This window comes from Carcharodon carcharias, chromosome 27 (genome assembly GCF_017639515.1).
Source record: "Carcharodon carcharias isolate sCarCar2 chromosome 27, sCarCar2.pri, whole genome shotgun sequence".
Classification (NCBI taxonomy): Eukaryota; Metazoa; Chordata; class Chondrichthyes; order Lamniformes; family Lamnidae; genus Carcharodon; species Carcharodon carcharias.
Genome location: NC_054493.1, coordinates 17,384,261 through 17,404,384, shown reverse-complemented (window position 1 = coordinate 17,404,384; position 20,124 = coordinate 17,384,261). Strand labels below are relative to the sequence as shown.

At 43.9% G+C, this 20,124-nt stretch overlaps 1 protein-coding gene across 2 annotated transcripts; it reads right to left on the bottom strand.

The window, feature by feature from the left end:
- Positions 1 to 15,334: 15,334 nt before the first annotated feature.
- Positions 15,335 to 19,054, bottom strand: LOC121270622 (zinc finger protein 239-like). Of its 2 annotated transcripts, none has more exons than XM_041176009.1 (2): positions 18,986 to 19,054; positions 15,335 to 16,543 (listed from the first exon to the last, which is right to left on the bottom strand). In XM_041176009.1, the coding sequence occupies exon 2, from the start codon at positions 16,166 to 16,168 to the stop codon at positions 15,578 to 15,580; it is 591 nt and encodes a 196-aa protein (XP_041031943.1). In that variant the 5' UTR covers positions 16,169 to 16,543; positions 18,986 to 19,054; the 3' UTR covers positions 15,335 to 15,577. The 2 variants fall into 2 exon arrangements, with proteins under 2 accessions (XP_041031943.1, XP_041031944.1); XM_041176010.1 differs by lacking the exon at positions 18,986 to 19,054 and adding an exon at positions 16,678 to 16,736.
- Between the last annotated feature and the right edge of the window lie 1,070 nt (positions 19,055 to 20,124).

The window sequence follows — 20,124 nt, the reverse complement described above, 5'->3', positions numbered from 1 at the left end:
TTTAATTGATGTGCTGACTTGCAGTGATGGTTTTAATTAATTGTTCACTTCTATCCAGAGATTGCTTTGCTCTTCTGCACCAGTAACTTTCTTATTTTCTCAGGTGCAGGTGTTGTTTGTATCTTTCATATCAAAGTGCATCGTCACAATTTATCTATGTTATCTATGCACATTCTTTTAGATAATATCACCACCTTCAACACCTCTTTGTTCTTTTGTCTGTGACATCTTTTGATTATTCGCTCCCATCACTGCTTGCTTGTCCCTACAACCACCCCCCCCCCCCACCTTAAACCAGCTTATATTTCACCCCTCCTATTTTTACTTAGTTCTGTTGAAGGGTCATGAGGACTCGAAACGTCAACTTTGTTCTTCTCCGCCGATGCTGCCTGACCTGCTGAGTTTTTCCAGGTAATTCTGTTTCTGTTTTGTTATCTGTTAATGTTCACTTGCCACTTCACTGCCCAGGCTGGAAGTTTTGTAATGTGTATGTTACATTTTTCCTCAGTTTTAGATATACGCCCCTAGTTTGGTATCAGCTGCAAATTTTGACATTGAATTACTTCTTCTCAGGTCCAAATAGCAGTGCTACGAGAACTGGTCCTTGCTGATCACATTTTTTGACCCTTTTCCAATCTGATATTGGTGAGGGAGATGGAGGTGCATTGCACAGACTTCGTAACAGGTATGGAAGGTCCAGGTTTCGAATTTCTATGTATTATAGGCGTTTACGTTGTATTGCGCCTTTGGCCTCGATCTCTCTTGGGATACCGAGACATTGATTTTCAGTCAGCAGTTCAAGCTGTCAATGGCGGTTTGTTTACCCACAACATGCCGCGCTGCAGAAAGTCTCCTATCAACGACGATAGGAGTCCAGTGCGCAGGTGCAGTGTGTGTGTGTGTGTGTGTGTGTGTGTGTGCGTGCGCGCGCGCGCGCGCTCTGAGCATGCTCAGTGTCAGTCATGGTGACAGAGTCAGGAGGAGCGGACGGTTAGAGAGGCGGGAGGAGATTGTGAGCACAGGGTAGCAATGGAAACCGCGGCTGGATTAGGAACTGGATCAACTTCTGGGGTAGGCCCTGAATAAGAGGCCATTGGCTCCGCGTTTACCCGCGATGACAAGACCGGGTAGCGGGTTTACTGGCCGCCATATTGCGAGTCAGGGCTTAACAGGGAGGCGGAGCTTCCTTAACGGTGACGGCCTGTGTTATCCAGGCAACAGGCCGCCATCTTGTGAGAGGAAGGCGGGGCTTGTTCAGGGAGCGAGGTACATGGGCGGCCATCTTGGTGAGGGAAGAGGGAGTGGACGGGGATTGTTCGGTGAGCGGGAATTAGGAGCAGGAATACAAAATCTTTTAGAATGTTCATGGACTAAGCAGTCCCTTTTACTGTTATTAGACAGGTGCGGTGGTACTTTTAGGCTTTTCATATATCTGTTAGTTGATGTTGATAAAATGTTTCCCCTACAATTATTTCTTCGAGTCTCCTCCACCATTCAATAAGATGATGGCTGATCTGACTGTAACCTCCAGTTCACATTCTGCCTTCCCCTGAAATCTTACACCCCCTTGTTAGTCAAGAGTTTATATAACTTTTGCCTTAAAAATATTGATTAGACCCATTCTCCACCGCTCTCTGGGGAAACAAATTCCAAAGATTCACGACCCTTTGAGAGAAAAAGATTGTCATCTCTGCCTTAAATAGGAGGCCTCTTAGTTTTAAGCTGTGTCCTCTATTTCTAGTTTCCCCCACAATGGGAAACATCATTTCAGCATCCATCCTGTCAAGGCCATTCAGGACCTTCTGTTTCAATAAGATCACCTCTCATTCTTCTTAACTCCAATGTATACTGGACCAGCCTGTTCAACTTTTCCTCGTAAAATAACCCCATTCCCAATTATCAGCTGAGTGAACCTTCTCTGAACTGCTTCTAACGCATTTATACCCCTTTCTTGAAAATGGATACCAAAACTGTACACAGTGCTCTAGATGTGGTCTTACTAACAATCTGTCCAACTGTAGCAAAACTTCCCAACTTTTATATTCCATTTCCCTTGCAAGAAGCCAAACATTCAATTTGCCTTCCTAATCACTTGCTGTGCCTACACACCAATATTTTGTTATTCCGATACAGGTCACCCGGATCTCTCTGTATCTTAGAGTTCTACAGTCTCTCTCCGTTTAAATAATATGCTGCTCTTCTATTCTTCCTGCCAAAATGCACAGGTCCACATTTTACTCCATCTGCCAAATTTTTGCCCACTCACTTAACCTGTCTATATCACTTTACAGACTCCTTATGATTTTTGGCAAATTGCACCCCTACCTATCTTTGTGTCATCAGCAGATTTAGCAACCATACATTCAGCCCCATCATCCAAGCCATTAATATAGGTTGTAGATAGTTGAAGCCCAGCACTGATCCCTGTGGCACTTCACTTGTTACATTTTGCCAACCCGAAAATGATTCTTTTATGCCAACTCTCTGTTACCTGTTAGCTAATCGATCCCCTAGCCATGCTAATATGTTATCCCGAACACCAAGAGCTTATTTTGTATAGTAACCTTTGATGTGGCACCTTGTCAATCCTGGAAATCTAGTACATCACATCCACAGATTCTCCTTTATTCACAATGCTTGTTACTTCCTCAAGCCAATTTCCCTTTCACAGAACCCTGTTGACTCTGCCTGATTGCATTGAGATTTTCCAAGTGCCCCACTATAACCTTCTTAATGATAGATACCAGCATTTCCCCAGTGACACATGTTAAGCTTGTTGGGCTGTAATTTCCTGCTTTCTGTCCCCCTGTGTTGAATGAAGGTGTTAACTTAGGAATTTTCCAATCTGTTGGGATCATTCCAGAATCCAGGGAATTTTGGAAAATTAAAACAAATGCATCTACTGTCTGAGCAACTACTTCTTTTAGGACCCGAAGGTGAAGACCATCAGGACCCAGGGATTTTTCAACTTTCAGTTCTAATAATTTTCTCAGTGCTTTTTCCCTGGTGATTGTAATTGTTTTAAGTCACTCCCTTCCTTTCACCTCTACAGTGAAGATGCAAAATATGTGTTCAATTCATCTTCCTTATTTTCCATTATTAATTCCCAGACTTGTCCTGTAGAGGATCAATGTTCACTTTACCTCTTTTCCTTTTTGAATACCCATAGAAACTCTTACAATCTGCTTTCACATTTCCAGCTAGCTTTCTCTTGTACTCTAAATTCTTCCTCATTTTTTAGCCGTTCTTTGCTTTTTCTATATTCTGTCCAATCTTCTAATCTGCCACTAATCTTCACATAATTGTACACATATTCTTTCAATTTGATACTATCTTAAACTGCCTTAGTTAGCCACCTATGGTACGTCTTTCCCCTAGAGTCTTTTTTCTCAATGGAATGTATCTTTCTGAGTATTATAAAATATCTCCTTAAATATCTGTCACTGCATCTCTACTGACTTAACACTTAGTCTAATTTCCCAGTTCGCTTTGGCCAGCTCTGTCTTCATACCCTCATAATTGTCCTTATTTAAGTTCAAAACACTAGTCTTAGACCCATTCTTCTCTCCCACGAATTGAATACAAAATTCAATCATATTATGATCACTGCTACCTTGGGGCACCTTTACTATGAGGCCATTAATTAATCCCTTCCCATTACACATTACCAGATTCAGAATAACCTGCTTTCTGATTGTCTGTAGCACATGCTGCTCTAAGAAATTGTTCCGAAAACACCCGATGAACTCATCTTCCAGTTTAACTTTGCCATTTGGATTCATCCAATCTATATGTATGTTAAAATCACCCATGATTGTTGCTGTATCTTTCTCACAAGACCCCATTATTTCTTAAAAGCAAAAAACTGTGGATGCTGGAAATCTAAAACTAAAATAAATATAAAAATACCTAGATTAATACCTACCATTATTTCTTCTACACACCCCGTCCTACAGTGTGGTTACTGTTAGGGGGCCTATAAACTACTCCCACAAGTGACTTCCTACCATTACTATTTCTTATCACTACCCAATCTGATTCTAAATCTTGATCTCCAGAACTAAGGTCATCTGTCTCTGTTGTACTAATGCCATCCTTAACTGACAGATCTACCCGTCCACCTTTTCCTAGCTTCCTGTCTTTCTGAAACATCATGTGCCCTTGAATATTCAGGTCCCAGCCTTTGCCACTTTGAAGTTATGTCTCTGTAATAGCTTTCAGATCACAATACCTCTCCCCAGTGTGTACAGTTTTGTACTGTGTACAGTTTTGGTGTCCTTAATTAAGGGGAGCTATTCCCAAGAACAACTTGGGAGCAGTTCAGAGTAGGATCACCAGCCTGATTCCTGGGATGAAGATGTTGTCTTATGAGGAAAGGTTGGGCCTGTACTCATGGGAGTTTAGAAGAATGAGAGGTGATCTTACTGAAACCTATAAGATTCTGAGGGGGGTTGACAGGGTTGATGAAAAGAGGCTGTTTCCCCTCATGGGGGATTTTAGAACTGGGGAGCAGAGCCTCAAAATAAGGGGTCTCTCATTGAACATGGAATTGAGGAGAAATTTCTTCTATCAGAGGGCCATTATTCTGTGGAATTCTCTTCCCCAGAGAGTAATGGAGGCCAAGTCATTGAATATATTCAAGGCTGAGTTATACAGACTTTTGATTGATAAGAGAGTCAAGGGTCATGGGTAACAGGCAGGAAATTGGAGTTAAGATCACAATCAGATCAACCATGATCCTTTTGAATGGAAGAGCAGGCTCGATGGGCCAAATGGCCTACTCCTGCTCTTATTTCTTATGTTATGATCTCTGTGCTGAGGACAGAAAGCGGTGTGTATTGATCTGTCGATCAGCTTGAAGCAGCACCTTCTGGAGAATTGAGAGGGTGTATCTTAGGTAAAGCAGAGTGAGAATGGAGGGAGAGATTGTGGGGCAGAGATTTACAGCTTTTGGGGAATGAGAGGAAAGAATGATCCATAGAAACTGGAATTGTCTGTGTTCTGAGTTTCCATTCTGTACTGACGGTGATGACTTTCTGTAAATTTGTTTTACAGGATATTAGAAGGGGAGATCTGGAGACAGAAATCGCAAAACAAATGTCACATCACGATCTGACATCACTTAATTCGTTGGGATATGAATATTATTGGCCAATTTAACATCAGTTTGACCGGAACAGCACCAAGTCTCACACCCAAGTGAGAGTGTTCTAATGCACTGACTGTGGAAAGAGCTCTAACCAGTTACACTGCCTGAAAAACATCACACCATTCACAGTAGGGAGATCCTGTACCTGTGTTCTGTGTGTGGACGGTGCTTCAAATGATTATCCAACCGGAAGAGACACAAGAACACCGGCACCATGGAGAAACCGTGGAAATGTGGAGACTGTGGGAAGGGATTCAGGACCCCTTCTGAGCTGGAAACTCATCGACGCAGTCACACCGGCGAGAGACCATTCATCTGCTCGAAGTGTGGGAAGGGATTTGCTCAGTCATCCACACCAGTGAGTTCACAGCAGAGAGAGGCCATTCACCTGTTCTCAATGTGGGAAAGGATTCACTAATTCATCCCTTCTCCTGAGACACCAGTGAGTTCACACTGAGGAGAGACCGTTCACCTGCTCTGACTGTGGGAAGGGATTTAAGGATACATCCACACTGCTAACACACCAGCGAGTTCACAGCGGAGAGAAACCATTTATCTGCTCCAAGTGTGTCTTCAAATCTGCTGAAACACCGGCAAGTTCACTCCAAGCAGAAGCCGTTCACCTGCTCTGAGTGTGGGAAGGGATTCAGTGATTCATTTCACCTGCTGAGACACCAGAGAGTTCACACTGGGGAGAGACCATTCACCTGTTACGTGTGTGGGAAGGGATTCACTCATTCATCCACCCTACTGGCACACCAGCGAGTTCACACAGGGGAAAGGCCGTTCACCTGCTCCGTGTGTGGGAAGGGATTCACTCAGTCTTCCAAACTGCTGAAACACTGGCGAGTTCACTCCGGGCAGAAACCATTCGCCTGCTCTGAGTGTGGGAAGGGATTCAGTGATTCATTCCACTGGCTGAGACACCAGAGAGTTCACAAGTGATTACAGGGGTTGGATTCTGCTGTTAATCACATCCAGGACTGAACCATGTTCCTTCTGACAGTTGGTGAAGTGGGAGGGTCAGAGGGTTTCTTTCTGCTGGACTGGCCAGTTTCATTATTTTCCTTCCAGTGGACTGATGCTCTTTGAGCCTGGGAGTGTACGTTTCCAGTGAAATGATCAACAAAGGCAGATGAAGTACATTTATTTTATCCTGGATAGTAAATAGTGTGTTTCCTATACTACAGGTGTCTTATCTTGTTTTTCACCTGTCTTTGTTTCCAGGGTTGCCACACTATGAATAATCTTTCTCCACTGATTTCTATTCTCTGCTGCCCCCACTGCCTGTCCCATTGAGAGGTCAGGCCGCCTTCTGATATTATCCATCTATTCCATCTTGGGTCTTCCTTGTGCACATTTTCCAGGTGTTTGTTTTTGCATTACCTCTTTTTGCAAACATTCGCCTCCTGTTCGCATCACGTATCCAAGCTCTGTGAGCTTCCCTGATATCACTGCCTCAAACAAGTTCCTCTTAACACCAGCTTTCTCGAGCACCCACTTGTCTGTCCTCCTCGCCGTCCGTGACACACAGAATATCCGTCTGAGGCCTTTCATTTCAAATGCTCTCATTCAAGCCTCCTCATTCTTCTTGATGGTCCAGCTTTCACACTCGTACATTGTCACCGGCCACACAAGGGCTTTCACAAGACACGTTTGTTGTAATCGAGATGCTGTGGCTGCTCCATACTCTGTTAAGTGAGCTCACAATGCCATGACCCTTGCTAAGTCTGGCCCAAATTTCTTTGGTGACTCTGTATCTACCACTACAGGGAGATATAAAATAAATACGTTTGTCCCTGTTCCATTGACTCTACAGCACAGGGCCAGGCCAGTCAGCTCAACTGGTCTGTCAGTATTTATGCTCCACATGAGCCTCCACCCACCTCTCTTCACTTCCCCCATCAGCATATCCTTTTATTCCTTTCTCCCTCATTTATGTATCTAGCTTGTGCTTAAATGTATTCACGCTATTCACCTCAACCACTCACTGTGGTAGCGAATTCCACATTCTCACCACTCGCTGGGTAAAGAAGTTTTTCATGAAATCCCTATTTGGATTATTGAACCCCTTCATAATCTTAAACTCTTCAGTCAGGTCACAGTGCCAATGATTATGTTTTGGGTGGATCCCATGGAATCCCCTCTGCAGCAGCTTCCCTGGTGAGTCAGTTTGCCTGGTTATTACCCCAACCTCTTCACTAACTCTGCTGCTGATGTACCTTCACCTTGCAAATAGTAATTTGTCCTGGACACATACCAGCATGTCCCATTTCTCCATCCTAGGATTCTTTGTATGAACAGGGTGGGATGTGTTTGGAGACATATGTCCCAGTTCTCCACCCTGGGCTGTTCAGTATGAACAGGGTGGGATGTGTTTTGAGGCAGGATGTCCCAGTTCTCCACCCTGGGATTCTGAGTATGAACAGGGAGAATACTTCGGTCCGTCCGCAAGCATGACCCAGACCTCCCTGTGACTTGCCATTTCAACACTCCACCCTGCTCTCATTTCCATATGTCCATCCTTGGCCTACTGCATTGTTCCAGTGAAGCTCAACACAAACTGGAGGAACAGCACCTCATCTTCCGGACTGAATATTGAGTTCAACAATTTTAGATCATGAACTCTGTCCTCCATCCCCACCCCCTTTCTGATCCCCCTTTTTTCCCCAATAATTGATATAGATTTTTCTTTTCCCACCTATTTCCGTTATTTTTAAATGTATTTCCATCCATTGTTTTATCTCTACCTTTTAGCCTAATTCGATCCCTTCCCTTCACACACACACACACACAAGCCCCACCACCCCCCCCCCCCCCCAACTAGGGCTATCTGTACCTTGCTTGTCCTTTCCACCCTTAATTAGCACATTCCTTAGATAATATCACCACCTTCAACACCTCTTTGTTCTTTTGTCTATGACATCTTTTGGCAATCTCCACCTATCACTGGCCCTCTATACAGCTCTACCTGTCCCACCCCCCTTTAAACCAGCTTATATTTCACCTCTTCCATTTTTACTTAGTTCTGTTGAAGAATCATACGACTTGAAACGTTAACTGTGTTCCTCGCCGCAGATGCTGCCAGACCTGCTGAGTTTTTCCAGGTATTTTTATTTTTGTTTTGGATTTCCAGCATCCGCAGTTTTTTTGCTTTTATATTATATGAACAGGGTGGAATGTGTTTGGAGACAGGATGTCCCAGTTCTCCACACTGGGATTCTCAGTATGAACAGGGTGCGATGTGTTTTGAGACAGGATGTCTCAGTTCTCCACCTTTAAAGGGACAAGGAGAGGACCAGATGGATTGAATGGTGATGTTTTATGACATCAGTGCAGTGCCTCGGATCTCACCTCCTTGAACCCTGCTCAATATTGGCTGGGAGAGTTTGATGGGACAGCACAGAAAGAGTTTTACTCTCTTATTAAAACTGTGCTGTACCTGCTCTGTGGCACTCTTTGATGTGGCACATTGTGGAAGTTTTTATCTGGAGCTAGCCTGGGCCGTACTTGCCCTGGGTGTGTTTGATGGGACGATTTAGAAGGAGCTTTGCTCACTATCTAATTCCAACACTTGTACCTACCTTGGGAATATTTGATAGGAAAGTGTAAAAGGACCTGTTTGTAACACGTGCTGTACCTGCCCTGAGTGAATTCCACATTGGAACAGGCACATTAAATTCTCTCACCTTGAGAAATGCTTTAAAAGATTAAAGTAGTTAATTCACAATACATTCCTAATAGAGAGAGGCTGTTTAAATATCCTATGTATGGAAAGAAATGAGACACCAGTTCATCTGTGACTACAGGTGTTGGTTTCTGCTGTGATTCATCTCATTCAGGCCTATACCATGTCAGAGTTCCAGTGAACTTGAATATCTGTGAGACTTTTTAAATTAATTTTATTGATTTAATTAATTTGTGCATTTCACTGGCATCACAGAGATCAACCATTATTTACTATTTGGGATTTTCAATTTCAGGGTTTTTGCCCAACATCCCCGCAGAAGGAAATGTGCCCTGTTCACTCCACACAAGCTCAGTGTGCAGGTGTAGTGCTGGACAGTATCTGAAGCATCCCCAGTGTTGCTTTTACCAGAACCATGCAAGTGCTAGATGCGCTCTTCAGGCAGGTGAGCTGGTGGCATGCGGGGGATCAAGGCTTTAGAAAAACCTGGTGAAGGCCACAAGACCTGAATAAGAACCTGCAGGGCCCACATTTGTCACTCTGGGGCTTTTTCCCAGGAACAGGCCCAGGTTGATGGCTGCCATCTAGCTTCAGGAAGTAGCCCAGCAAATGCGTGGCCATCTTGGTGAGGGAACAGGGAGTAGGTGGGGCTTCAGGGTCCCAGTGACCAGGAGAGAAAATTATTGAGTCATTGATTTCATTACTAGTCTGCACACAAGTGAGAACTGAACCCAGCCAGAGAAGAAGGAGGGAGAAAACTGGGTGTGGAGGAAAGGAATGGTGCAGATGGCACAATGAGTTTGGTTCTCATCATAAGGAGTAAAGCACCAAGACACAGCCAAGTGAGTGTTCCAGTGCACTGGCTATGGAAAGAGCTTTAACCAGTTGCACAGCCTGAACATCACACTATTCACAGCAGAGAGAAACCATACACATGTTTTGTGCGCGTGGACCAGGTTTCAACTGGTCATCCAACTTAGAGAGACACAAGGACACTGACAACATGGAGAATCTGTGAAAATGTGAGGACAGTGGGAAGGCATTCAATTATCCAAGCTGGAAAGTCATTGGCGAACTCACACAGGGGAGAGGCCATTCACTTAACCTGTCTGCTGGAAAGGATTCACTTAGTCATCTAGCCTGCTGTTACATCAGCGAGTTCACACAGGGGAGAGGCTATTCACCTGCTGTTTGCATGGGAAAAGAATCAGTCGGTCATTTACCAGCTTCCTATGTTGAAATAAATTTGATAATGGATCCACTGCTTTTCAGAGATCTCTGGATTAATTTCAAATTGTTACAGGATGTTGGCCTCTAAAAGGCTAATTATACATTGCGTTTTTACACAATTATCTGGACCCAGACCCCTTCAAACAAGCTCAGAAAGTAGGAAAGAATGGGTTGTTGTTCAATGTTTATTTCTGTTACACAAGTGACTACATACTGAGCCTATGAGATTACTGGATACTCAAGGGAGGAATCATCAGAAAGAGTTGTGAGTGTGATCAGCACATCGTTCTAATCTGGTTACTCTGGTCAAAGTTAGACCAGGTCAAGAGCCCCAAGCTTTTGTGTATTGAACCGTTTTTGTTTTAGTAAGGTCTTGCCAACTTGATAACAAATATCAACATTTTCTGTTTTTGTAAATTAAAATGGAAAAAGATCAATCTAATGAACTCATCTTGTAAATGATTTAATCCTCTTTTTAAGTAAGTCTGAGAGATAACGTCATTCCTTTTTTCACAGTTTGTGCCTGAAAATCTCATTTCTTTCTTAGAGACTTAATAATATCTTTGCATTGAGTTCATCTCCTGACCCTCTGGCTCAGTATTGAGAACATACATTATCTTTCTTTTCAGATCTTTGATCGATTCCTGTCCAATCTTATCCTCAGTAGGACCTTCTGCTTCTATTACAGATTCGTACTTTTGAGAAATGTTTAATAAAGTTATTAGAATTATTCAGATCTTCCTCACCTGGTCTTCCTCAGTCTACATTCCCCACCTTGAGGCTCAAGAATGTTATTCCTTTTGTAGCTTCAAAGCTTCACACTTGGTCAGTGCAAGCATTTCCAGTCTATTCTTTCCCCTTGTAATCTGTCTTTGAATCCTCTTCATCAACCAGGCCATGAACATCAGGGGAATTAGCATAATCATAGTAATACCAAGAGGAAATTAGAGGCAGGGATTACCCAGGGATGTTGTCCTGTATTTCACATTATCTGCCAGTGGGGCTGATCACCCTGTGTAACAATGAACCACTCAATGTTAACAGTAGGAGGGTGAATTTAACATGGTTAATTCTATCCTGATTGTTTTAAAGTCTGTTTCTTGATGGAGTATGTGTCAATGCACTGATAATATAAAAAGTCTCATTCTACTAACCACATTAATCAGTTTATGTTGTTGTGCTGTTGAGTTCCTGAGCACGTCTGGGACTTATTCCTCAGAGCAGGTTCACTATGCATTTCCACATGTTAATTACTTCACATGTAACAAATCACATCTGCGCACACACACCAGTATCCCAAAATCATGCTACACATACCGTCTGATACAAGCCACTCTTGCCTTTTAGGTAAACTTACCAAAAAGGAGGGTGTCTGACGATCTTGGTTTTTCTCCCCACTGCATGGTGCAATGCCTCAGGTACTGACCAGACTATTAAATGCAGTTACCTTGAAAAGTTCAGAGGCAAGGATACAAACATCTTCAACAAAATTTACTAGTCTCATCTACACTTTCCTTTCTTCCACTTAAATGTACACGGATACCAGATTGATCTATTATCTTGAACAATACCCAGGATGAGTTATTCCAACATTCATTTGTTGGTATGATTGTCTCTATTTTATTCTAAGTGGGCCATCCCATTAATCACCATTCTATTTCATTCATGAGCCCTGGGGGAACTTTACTGTCCAACTCAATAGTCACATAATATGGTGTTTTTACATCAGAGATATAAGTATTTACAATCAGCTTAGACCTAATTCCCATACCTCCCGTTATCAAACATTTTGTCTTGAAAGATAACAAGTGGGATAAATCCAAACCTTTAAAAGACAGTCTTCAGTTCAAATCATCACAGTGGACAGGGGTTAACTTCTCTTGTTTGCAGAAAGGTTGGAGCAAATGTTCTCGAATGTGCAAAATTGTATCAACTTTACATAACTTTTCAGTTCAAAGATGAACCAAACACCATTTTTGTTTCTCTAATTCTTTTGGTATTTCTCACAGCTCTTTTGTTCTCTCTTCAGATTACTGTTACGATCCCAACTGATGTTAATACTAGACAATAAGATCCCAGAGTGAATCCTGGTTTGACAGATCCTACATTTTTTTGAAGAAACTGTGAAGGAAAGTTCGTCAACAGGAGTCTGCTGATGAACTTCTAATGCAAGGAATAAACTATTTATTAAACAAGAAAAAATGAACTGTATTACACTAGACAAAAAGGTTGGAAAGATCTCAATACCAACAAAAAAAGACATTTCAGATTTATGCTATCCTTTACCCTAGAAATACCTTTACAGACACATAAACCACTGAAAAGTTACCACTAGCTTGACACAAAAGCGTCTCTCTTGGGGCTGGCATAGTTGCAAACAGTTTACTTCCGGTGAATTCCTGAGCATTCACTCGATGCTTATCACCCAACTTGTATGTCTTCCCGAGACACCCAAAAAATACACTCTAAACTCATTGCTTCTTCAACTGCAAAGTGAACAAATGAGTTCCCTAAACTCCATCTTCCAGTAGCACCTCTGCTAAGCTGATCACCTTACTGAGTTCTATAACTGATAATTCAGTTAACTGCTGTTCCCAATAGCCTTACAATTTTTCTTATCAGAAAGCTTAAAATTCCTGTGTTCTCTGACGCACTTTGAATTCTCGATGACAGATGCAACCAAAGCAGATGCCTTGGATTTCTCAACAACCCACCCAGACACTTGTCACACTGTGAGCCAACTGATCTCACTTTCTCTTGAGGGTTTCCAATCTCCACATCTGAAGATCTCACTTTGGAATTCTTTCCAAAAGTCACTCCCACTCGGGCAGTTTCAACAATGTCCCACCTCACAGGTTTTCAATCTCTCCTTCCAAGATTCCTTTCCCGTGGATTCTAGAGTACACTCAAGCATCACATTCCAAGCACAATTTCAGATTTTTGGCTGTGCCAAGCAGAACACCACTGCTTCAAAGAGGTATCGAACAGCCCACAGCGTGGAGTCACTGACCTTCAGCAACCTCCTCGGATCTTCAGGGCTTCTCTCAAGTCCACTTCACTGCAAGTCTGCTCACTGCAGCTCCTTATTTAACTCTGAGCCTATTTATCTGCTCCTTTCCTTTACCTGATTTAAGGGGACCTATTCCTGTCCCCTATCATCATCCCTTACCTGGAACTACCTTTTGGGACCTCTCCCTGATTTGGGAACTTCTCCCTCTCCCATGTCCTGATCCATGGGACGTCTACAAGATAATGGCGCTCCATCTCAGGTCATCTGACATGCAGTTCCGAACTAGAATTCCTTGCCTCTGAACCAAAGAAGGTGAGTTGAGCTTTCATCACACGCCTTTGCAAATGACTGTAATATAACTAAAGAAAATTAAAACTAAATAAGTTAGCATTGAAGCTTCAACCTTCTCAGACCAAAAAGAGTCAAAGAGGGTGGAGCTCCCTACAGCTTGTAAGTTCCGGATCATAACTTCAAGGCTGAAGCTTATCTTTAGGGAATCCAACTTTTCGGTGCCTTTTGCAGTTCTACAAGTAAATTGTAATTCATGCTAAAAGGTTTACTTTCACTCAGTTATTATAACGTTTTACTTTTCTCAGCACATAAACTGGCAGCATTTTAAATCCTAATTGTAGTACGCTTCTCTTGTAGCTCGTGCATGGAGAAGATCACTTCCACTGTAGATCTGCCAGCACAGAAACTGCAGTGTTCCTGGATACACTCGGTTTGCAAAAAGGTAGTGTTTAAGCATGACCGTAGTGTAGGTCTTCCCTGTGACACTAAGGAGTGAGATGCCTCCCTAATTGTTGCAATCTCGTCTTTCACCTTTGTTTTTGTATATTGTGATGACTTCTGCATCATGCGTGTCCTGTGGAACAGATGCTACCTTCCACAGAAGGAGGTGCTCACAATATCTGGGACTTCCAGTACCTGAGCAGTTTGGTTGGAATTCCATCCTTGCCGGGTGCTTTTCTGCTTGCTAAGAATAATTGGGCCTGGTCAAGCTCAAATGATGTGGGTTCTTTATCCAACTCAACTATGATGGGAAGTTGTAGGAGAGAGTCAAACAAACTGGGAGATGTCTGTCTCACAGGGGTACAGCTCACAATAGTGTTCAGCCCAGTGGGACATCTGTTTACTTCTGTCAGTGAATACATCACCATCTGTGATTTCAGCGGTCAACTTTGTTGATGGTCGGACCAAGTGCCCTTTTGATCCCACCATACATTGCACATAGATTTCCATTGTTCCAGGCAATTTGGATTTCTTGACTGTGGAAGAATAAAATACATCTATACATATGAGAGAAATAAAATTAAAATCCATGTATAATGAAATTACTGTAGAAAGTCCCTAGTCACGCAGCCAGCACATAAATTAGCAAATCAAAGGGCCAGTGCTACCTTCCCAGACTAAGGGGCTCCGGATGTCAGATACAGTGGCAAAATCTAAGAGAAAAAACTATTGTGTGTGCATTGCCCAGGATATGTAACCATTAACACTGTCTACTTGCTAAACCATTGACATTGTCCTGTCTAATCGTTAAATCATTAACACTGGTCGCTATCCTTTGAAGCCATTTGAAACTATTGTAATTGCCAAAGTTTCTGTCACGAACCTTTTGCTATATCTATGTGTGTAAAGAATTGTTAGTCAGAGTGTCAGCTAGCTCCACTGTAAGCTGCTGGGTTCTCCATGATATCACGATTTTAATAAAAGGCTTCCGAGACAAACCTCCTGGGTCTGAGTGTTCACTCCGATTTCCGCGACATTGACACAAGCTGATCCAGTGTTTATTTATACCTTATCTCCCTGTCTTTTGCACAATCATCTTGGCTACTTTCAAGTTATGCAGTGTTCTAACTATTGGGTTTATGTTGTGCATCAGGTAGGCTTTGCTTTTTGCTTCAATAATAGATGCCATCTCTGCTGAGTAGGTCTCAAACCAGTCTTTGTTGTGGGTTCCACCTTTACCAAATGTTGCTGCTGCTGTCAGAAATGATTGAACTCAGCGACTTCCAAGCTTCATCAATATCAGTGTTGATTGATGAAGCTTTTATTGATATGCCTGTAAAATATTTTACTATTTTGTTTAACATTCCTTCTTAATGTGATTTCATGATCAAGGTATCATTGAAGAATGTGCAAGTCAGTAAGAATTGTCAACAAGGATTAATCAACACATTATAACTGGAAATGTTAATCACTGGAATCTTTCTGACACTGAATTGTAGATTTTGCATCAAATATCAATTTAGGATTGAAGTAAAATCCAAAATTTTATTGTAAACTAGTTCCCGGGCAGAGTTCTTGCATTCAGGGGAAAGACCACAAATGGTGCTTTTAAAAACGGACATTGCAACCCTGAAAGTCAGTGACATCTCCAGAATATTAAACTCCAGCCAGGGTTGTTAACATCAGCAGAAACAAACCTAATATTGTCAGACTATCAGTCCTGAGTGTGATTAACAGCAGCAATAACAGCAGTGTCCAACCGCTGTAATCACTTGTGAACCCGCTCGTGTCTCAGTAGGTGTTGTGACTGAGTGAATCCCGACCCACACAAGGAGCAGGTGAACGGTCTGTCCCTGGTGTGAACTCGCTGATGTGTCAGCAGTTGAGATGACCAACAGAATCCCTTCCCACACACGGAGCAGGTGAATGGCTTCTCCCTAGTGTGAGTACGTTGGTGTTCATTGAGGTCAGTTGACTGCCTGAAACTCTTTCCACAGGAAGTACAGCTGAATGGATTCTCCTTCGTGTGCATTTGGTGGTGTGACTGGAGGGCAAATACCTGAGTGAATCCCTTCCCACACACGAAGCAAGTGAATGGTGTCCCAACCGTGTGAAGTTGCTGGTGTTCAGTGAGGATGGATGAAGACTTGAACCTCTGACCACAGGTTGTGCAGCTGAATGGCTTTTTCTCAGTGTGAACTCGCTGGTGTGACCGAAGGCCAGATGACTGAGTGAATCCCTTCCCACACACACAACAGCTGAACGGCTTCTCCCCAGTGTGAATGCGTAGATGGATTTCCAGCCGAGATGAATAGGTGAATCCTTTACCACAGTCCTCACATTTCCATGGTTTCTCCATGATGCCGGTATTTTTTGTCTCTCTCCAGGTTGGACAACCAGTTGAACCTTTACCACATTACAACATGTGTGCAGTTTCTCCCCACTGTGAATGATCTGATGTTTCTTCAGGATGTGTAACTGATTAAAACTCTTTCCACAGCCAACTCACTGGAACACTCTCACTTGGGTGTGTGTGTCTTGGTGATTTTCCAGTCATAATGTTTGAAACATTTCCCCACAGACAGAACAGACAAACATTTCTCCTTCCACATTGAAAGCCTGATGATATTCAGGTCCTTCAGGTCCTGATGAATCGAGTGACTCTGTCAGATCATGCTGTGATGTTAGGTTGATTTACAGGCTTCCAGTCTGTAAATCCACCTGTTCTAATACCCTGGAAAAGGAATTTACAAAACTCATCACTGTGAATACAGGATAGAAATTGTGAACAGACAAATCTAGTTTCTATGGAATATGCTATCCTTTCGTTCCTGCAAAGCAGTAAATCCTCATCAAAAACAGAATTACCTGGAAAAACTCAGCGGGTCTGGCAGCATCGGCGGAGAAGAAGAGTTGACGTTTCGAGTCCTCATGAACCTTCAACAGAACTGATCTTTCTTTACAAGGAGAGGGAAATATAAGCTGGTTTAAGGGGGGGCGGGGGTGTTAGGATAGGAGCAGATCATCAAAAGATGTCACAGACAAAAGAACAAAAGAACACAGAGGTGTTGAAGTTGGTGATACTATCCAAACGAATGTGCTAATTAAGAATGGATGGTAGGGCACTCAAGGTATAGCTCTAGTGGGGGTGGGGGATCATAAAAGATTTAAAAATAATGGAAATAGGTGGGAAAAGAAAAATCTATATAAATTATTGGAAAAAAAGCAAAAGGAAGGGGGAAGAAACAGAAAGGGGGTGGGGATGGAGGAGGGTGAGCTCAAGACCTGAAGTTGTTGAATTCAATATTCAGTCCAGAAGGCTGTAAAGTGCCTAGTCGGAAGATGAGGTGCTGTTCCTCCAGTTTGCGTTGGGCTTTACTGGAACAATGCAGCAAGCCAAGGACAGACATGTGGGCAAGAGAGCAGGGTGGAGTGTTAAAATGGCAAGCGACAGGGAGGTTTGGGTCATTCTTGTGGACAGACCGCAGGTGTTCTGCAAAGCGGTCGCCCAGTTTACGTTTGGTCTCTCCAATGTAGAGGAGACCGCATTGGGAGCAACGAATACAGTGGACTAAGTTGGGGGAAATGCAAGTGAAATGCTGCTTCACTTGAAAGGACTGTTTGGGCCCTTGGAAGATGAGGAGAGAGGAAGTGAAGGGGCAGGTGTTACATCTTTTGCGTGGGCATGGGGAGGTGCCATAGGTGGGGGTTGAGGAGTAGGGGGTGATGGAGGAGGGGACCAGGGTGTCCCGGAGGGAACTATCCCTACAGAATGCTGACAGGGGGGGTGAAGAGAAGATGTGTTTGGTGGTGGCATCATGCTGGAGTTGGTGGAAATGGCGGAGGATGATCCTTTGAATGCGGAGGCTGGTGGGGTGATAAGTGAGGACAAGGGGGACCCTATCATGTTTCTGGGAGGGAGGAGAAGGCGTGAGGGCGGATGCGCGGGAGATGGGCCGGACACGGTTGAGGGCCCTGTCAACGACCGTGGGTGGAAAACCTCGGTAAATCCTCATCCCTCGCAGTCTCCCTCCTCCCCATGCTGGAATCCAAACCCCAGAGTGACCAACTGTACAGTATTTTACAGCATTGTTCTGTATTTGAGAGTCAACTGTCCAGGTACTGGAACACTATTTGTCCCACAAATTGGACGTTTCTGGTCATGCCCTATGCAGTACCCTGAGGCCTACTGCTTGTGTTCAAACAGCTCTGGCAGCTATTTCCCCTCATTACCCCCACCCCACCCCTCACCAACTCTGGTGGCATCCCACCACCCACTTGTATGGACTCCCATGGCAGGCTGTCCCTCAATTTGCTCCATGAGAGTTGGTCATCCTGCCAAACCCATCACACCATTCCTTTCCTCACTCCCAGTTTTATCCCTCTCTGTACTCTGGCTGGGTTCCATTCTCAAATCCCTGTGTGGAGAGTGAGAATATCATCAATGAATCGATCATTTTCTCTCCTGGTCATTGGGACCCTGAAGCCCCGCCCACTCTCTGTTGCTTCACCAAGAAAGTAAAAGTCGCGGAGCAACAAATGCAGGACCTGCAGGTTCCTACTGGGTGGGGCCTCCAGCGGGTGTTTCTGAATCCTCCCCGTCCACCTCCCAGGGTTTCCTTCCTTCCCACAGATCAAATTCCTCATTGATTTGAGCCCAAAGTGCAACCTCTTATTTATTGTCCCCCCTCCCCTCCCCCATCCTCTGATGTGAACCATCCTCCACTCGCTGACCCAGGATGGCGGCCGTTAACCTGGGCCTGTTCTCGGGAGGGAGAAACCCCGCAGCTGCAAACCAGGAGCTGATAATTATTCATAACGGTTATTCCAACTCACAATGCCCGGGGAGTGATTGACGCGAGGAACGGACCTAGGAAGAGGGAATCGGGCTGGAGGACCGAACAAGAGAGCCTGGTCCTCCAAACAATCGGAGTGAATGAGGGGCGGGGCTGAGTCATTGTCTCCGCAGGCGCCCCGGCTGCAACATTGTCCCCGATAAAGGTGGCGGCCGTTAACCGGGGCCTGTCTCGGGGAAAAGCCCGAGCAGTTGTAGCCGGTTCAAATCATACGCGAGCTTCGGATTCGGGACATGCAGCCTAGACGAGGTGTTTATGAATCCTCTCAGCCCACCCGCCAATTCCTTCCCTTCTTCATGACCCAACCGGCGATAACTCACCGGCTGAGAATTTCAATACAGCCATCGCAGTTCATCACCATCATCGGCAGTGCGCATGCTCTTGCTCACGCAGCTCGGCTGATTGGCAGTAGCTCCGGACCAATAGGTACAGGGGGCGGGGCTGGAGGACTGCGTGCGAATGAGTGAACGGCTGGTCCTCCGACCAATCGGAATGAATGAGGGGCGGGGCTGAGCCCTGATCAACCTCATTGGCTGAGACTCTGCATCATTTTGGATGCTGATTTGTCTCAAACTCCAGGAGAAAACTGGACCTTTCTGTTTGTGGCTTTAAACAGATGAAACCCTGTGGGTGTGGAGCAAACATTTCAACATTTGTTAGTAAACTGTGGGAACATGATGAAACAATGCAGAATTAATTCAAGGGCTGACTTCAAGGAATAACTGGGCAAACAAGGAATGTCACCATTAGAAGGTTCATACTGTTCATATATATACAGCAACAACTGGTCTCAAAGACAATCTCTTGCAGTTTGTGTGCATGGAGTGTGGGTGCTCAGCCAGGTTTAACGGGGTTAAATGATATATGGTTCCTTGACAAAAACAAAAATTGCTAGAAAAACTCAGCAGGCCTGACAGCATCTGTGGAGAGAAAGACAGAGTTAATGTTGCGAGTGCATGTGACTCTTCTTCAGAACTTGTTTCCTAGATTGGACAATCACATTAAAATGTTGAACTCTGATGGGAATATTTATTGGTGTGAGGTGGGAAGATCTGGTTCCACATACTCCTATGGCAATCCTTAAAATCAGAGTGACAGTATTTCAGAACTGATTCCTGTGTTAGCAGCTATCCCATTGCTAACTGTTGATAAGACTGATGGAAGTCTTTAAAGTGGAGACCATAGATGAGTTGGAGGATGATGTGTACAAGGAATTTGTGAACTAACTGAGGATGATAGTGAGGGGAAAGGAGGGGATCTGGAAAGTAGCAGACAGTTTGTGTTGTTCCAGGAGAAATGGGGCCTGGTTGTGTAGATGTCAGGTTTTACACAGCACACGGTCAGCCTATAGCTTCACTCTGGATGAAGAATCTCTGAATGGTACCATTCAAATCATTCAATGAGATTCTAGGAGAACCAACATCGTCTGCTCAGAGAGGGGAAGGTTTGTTTTACAGTT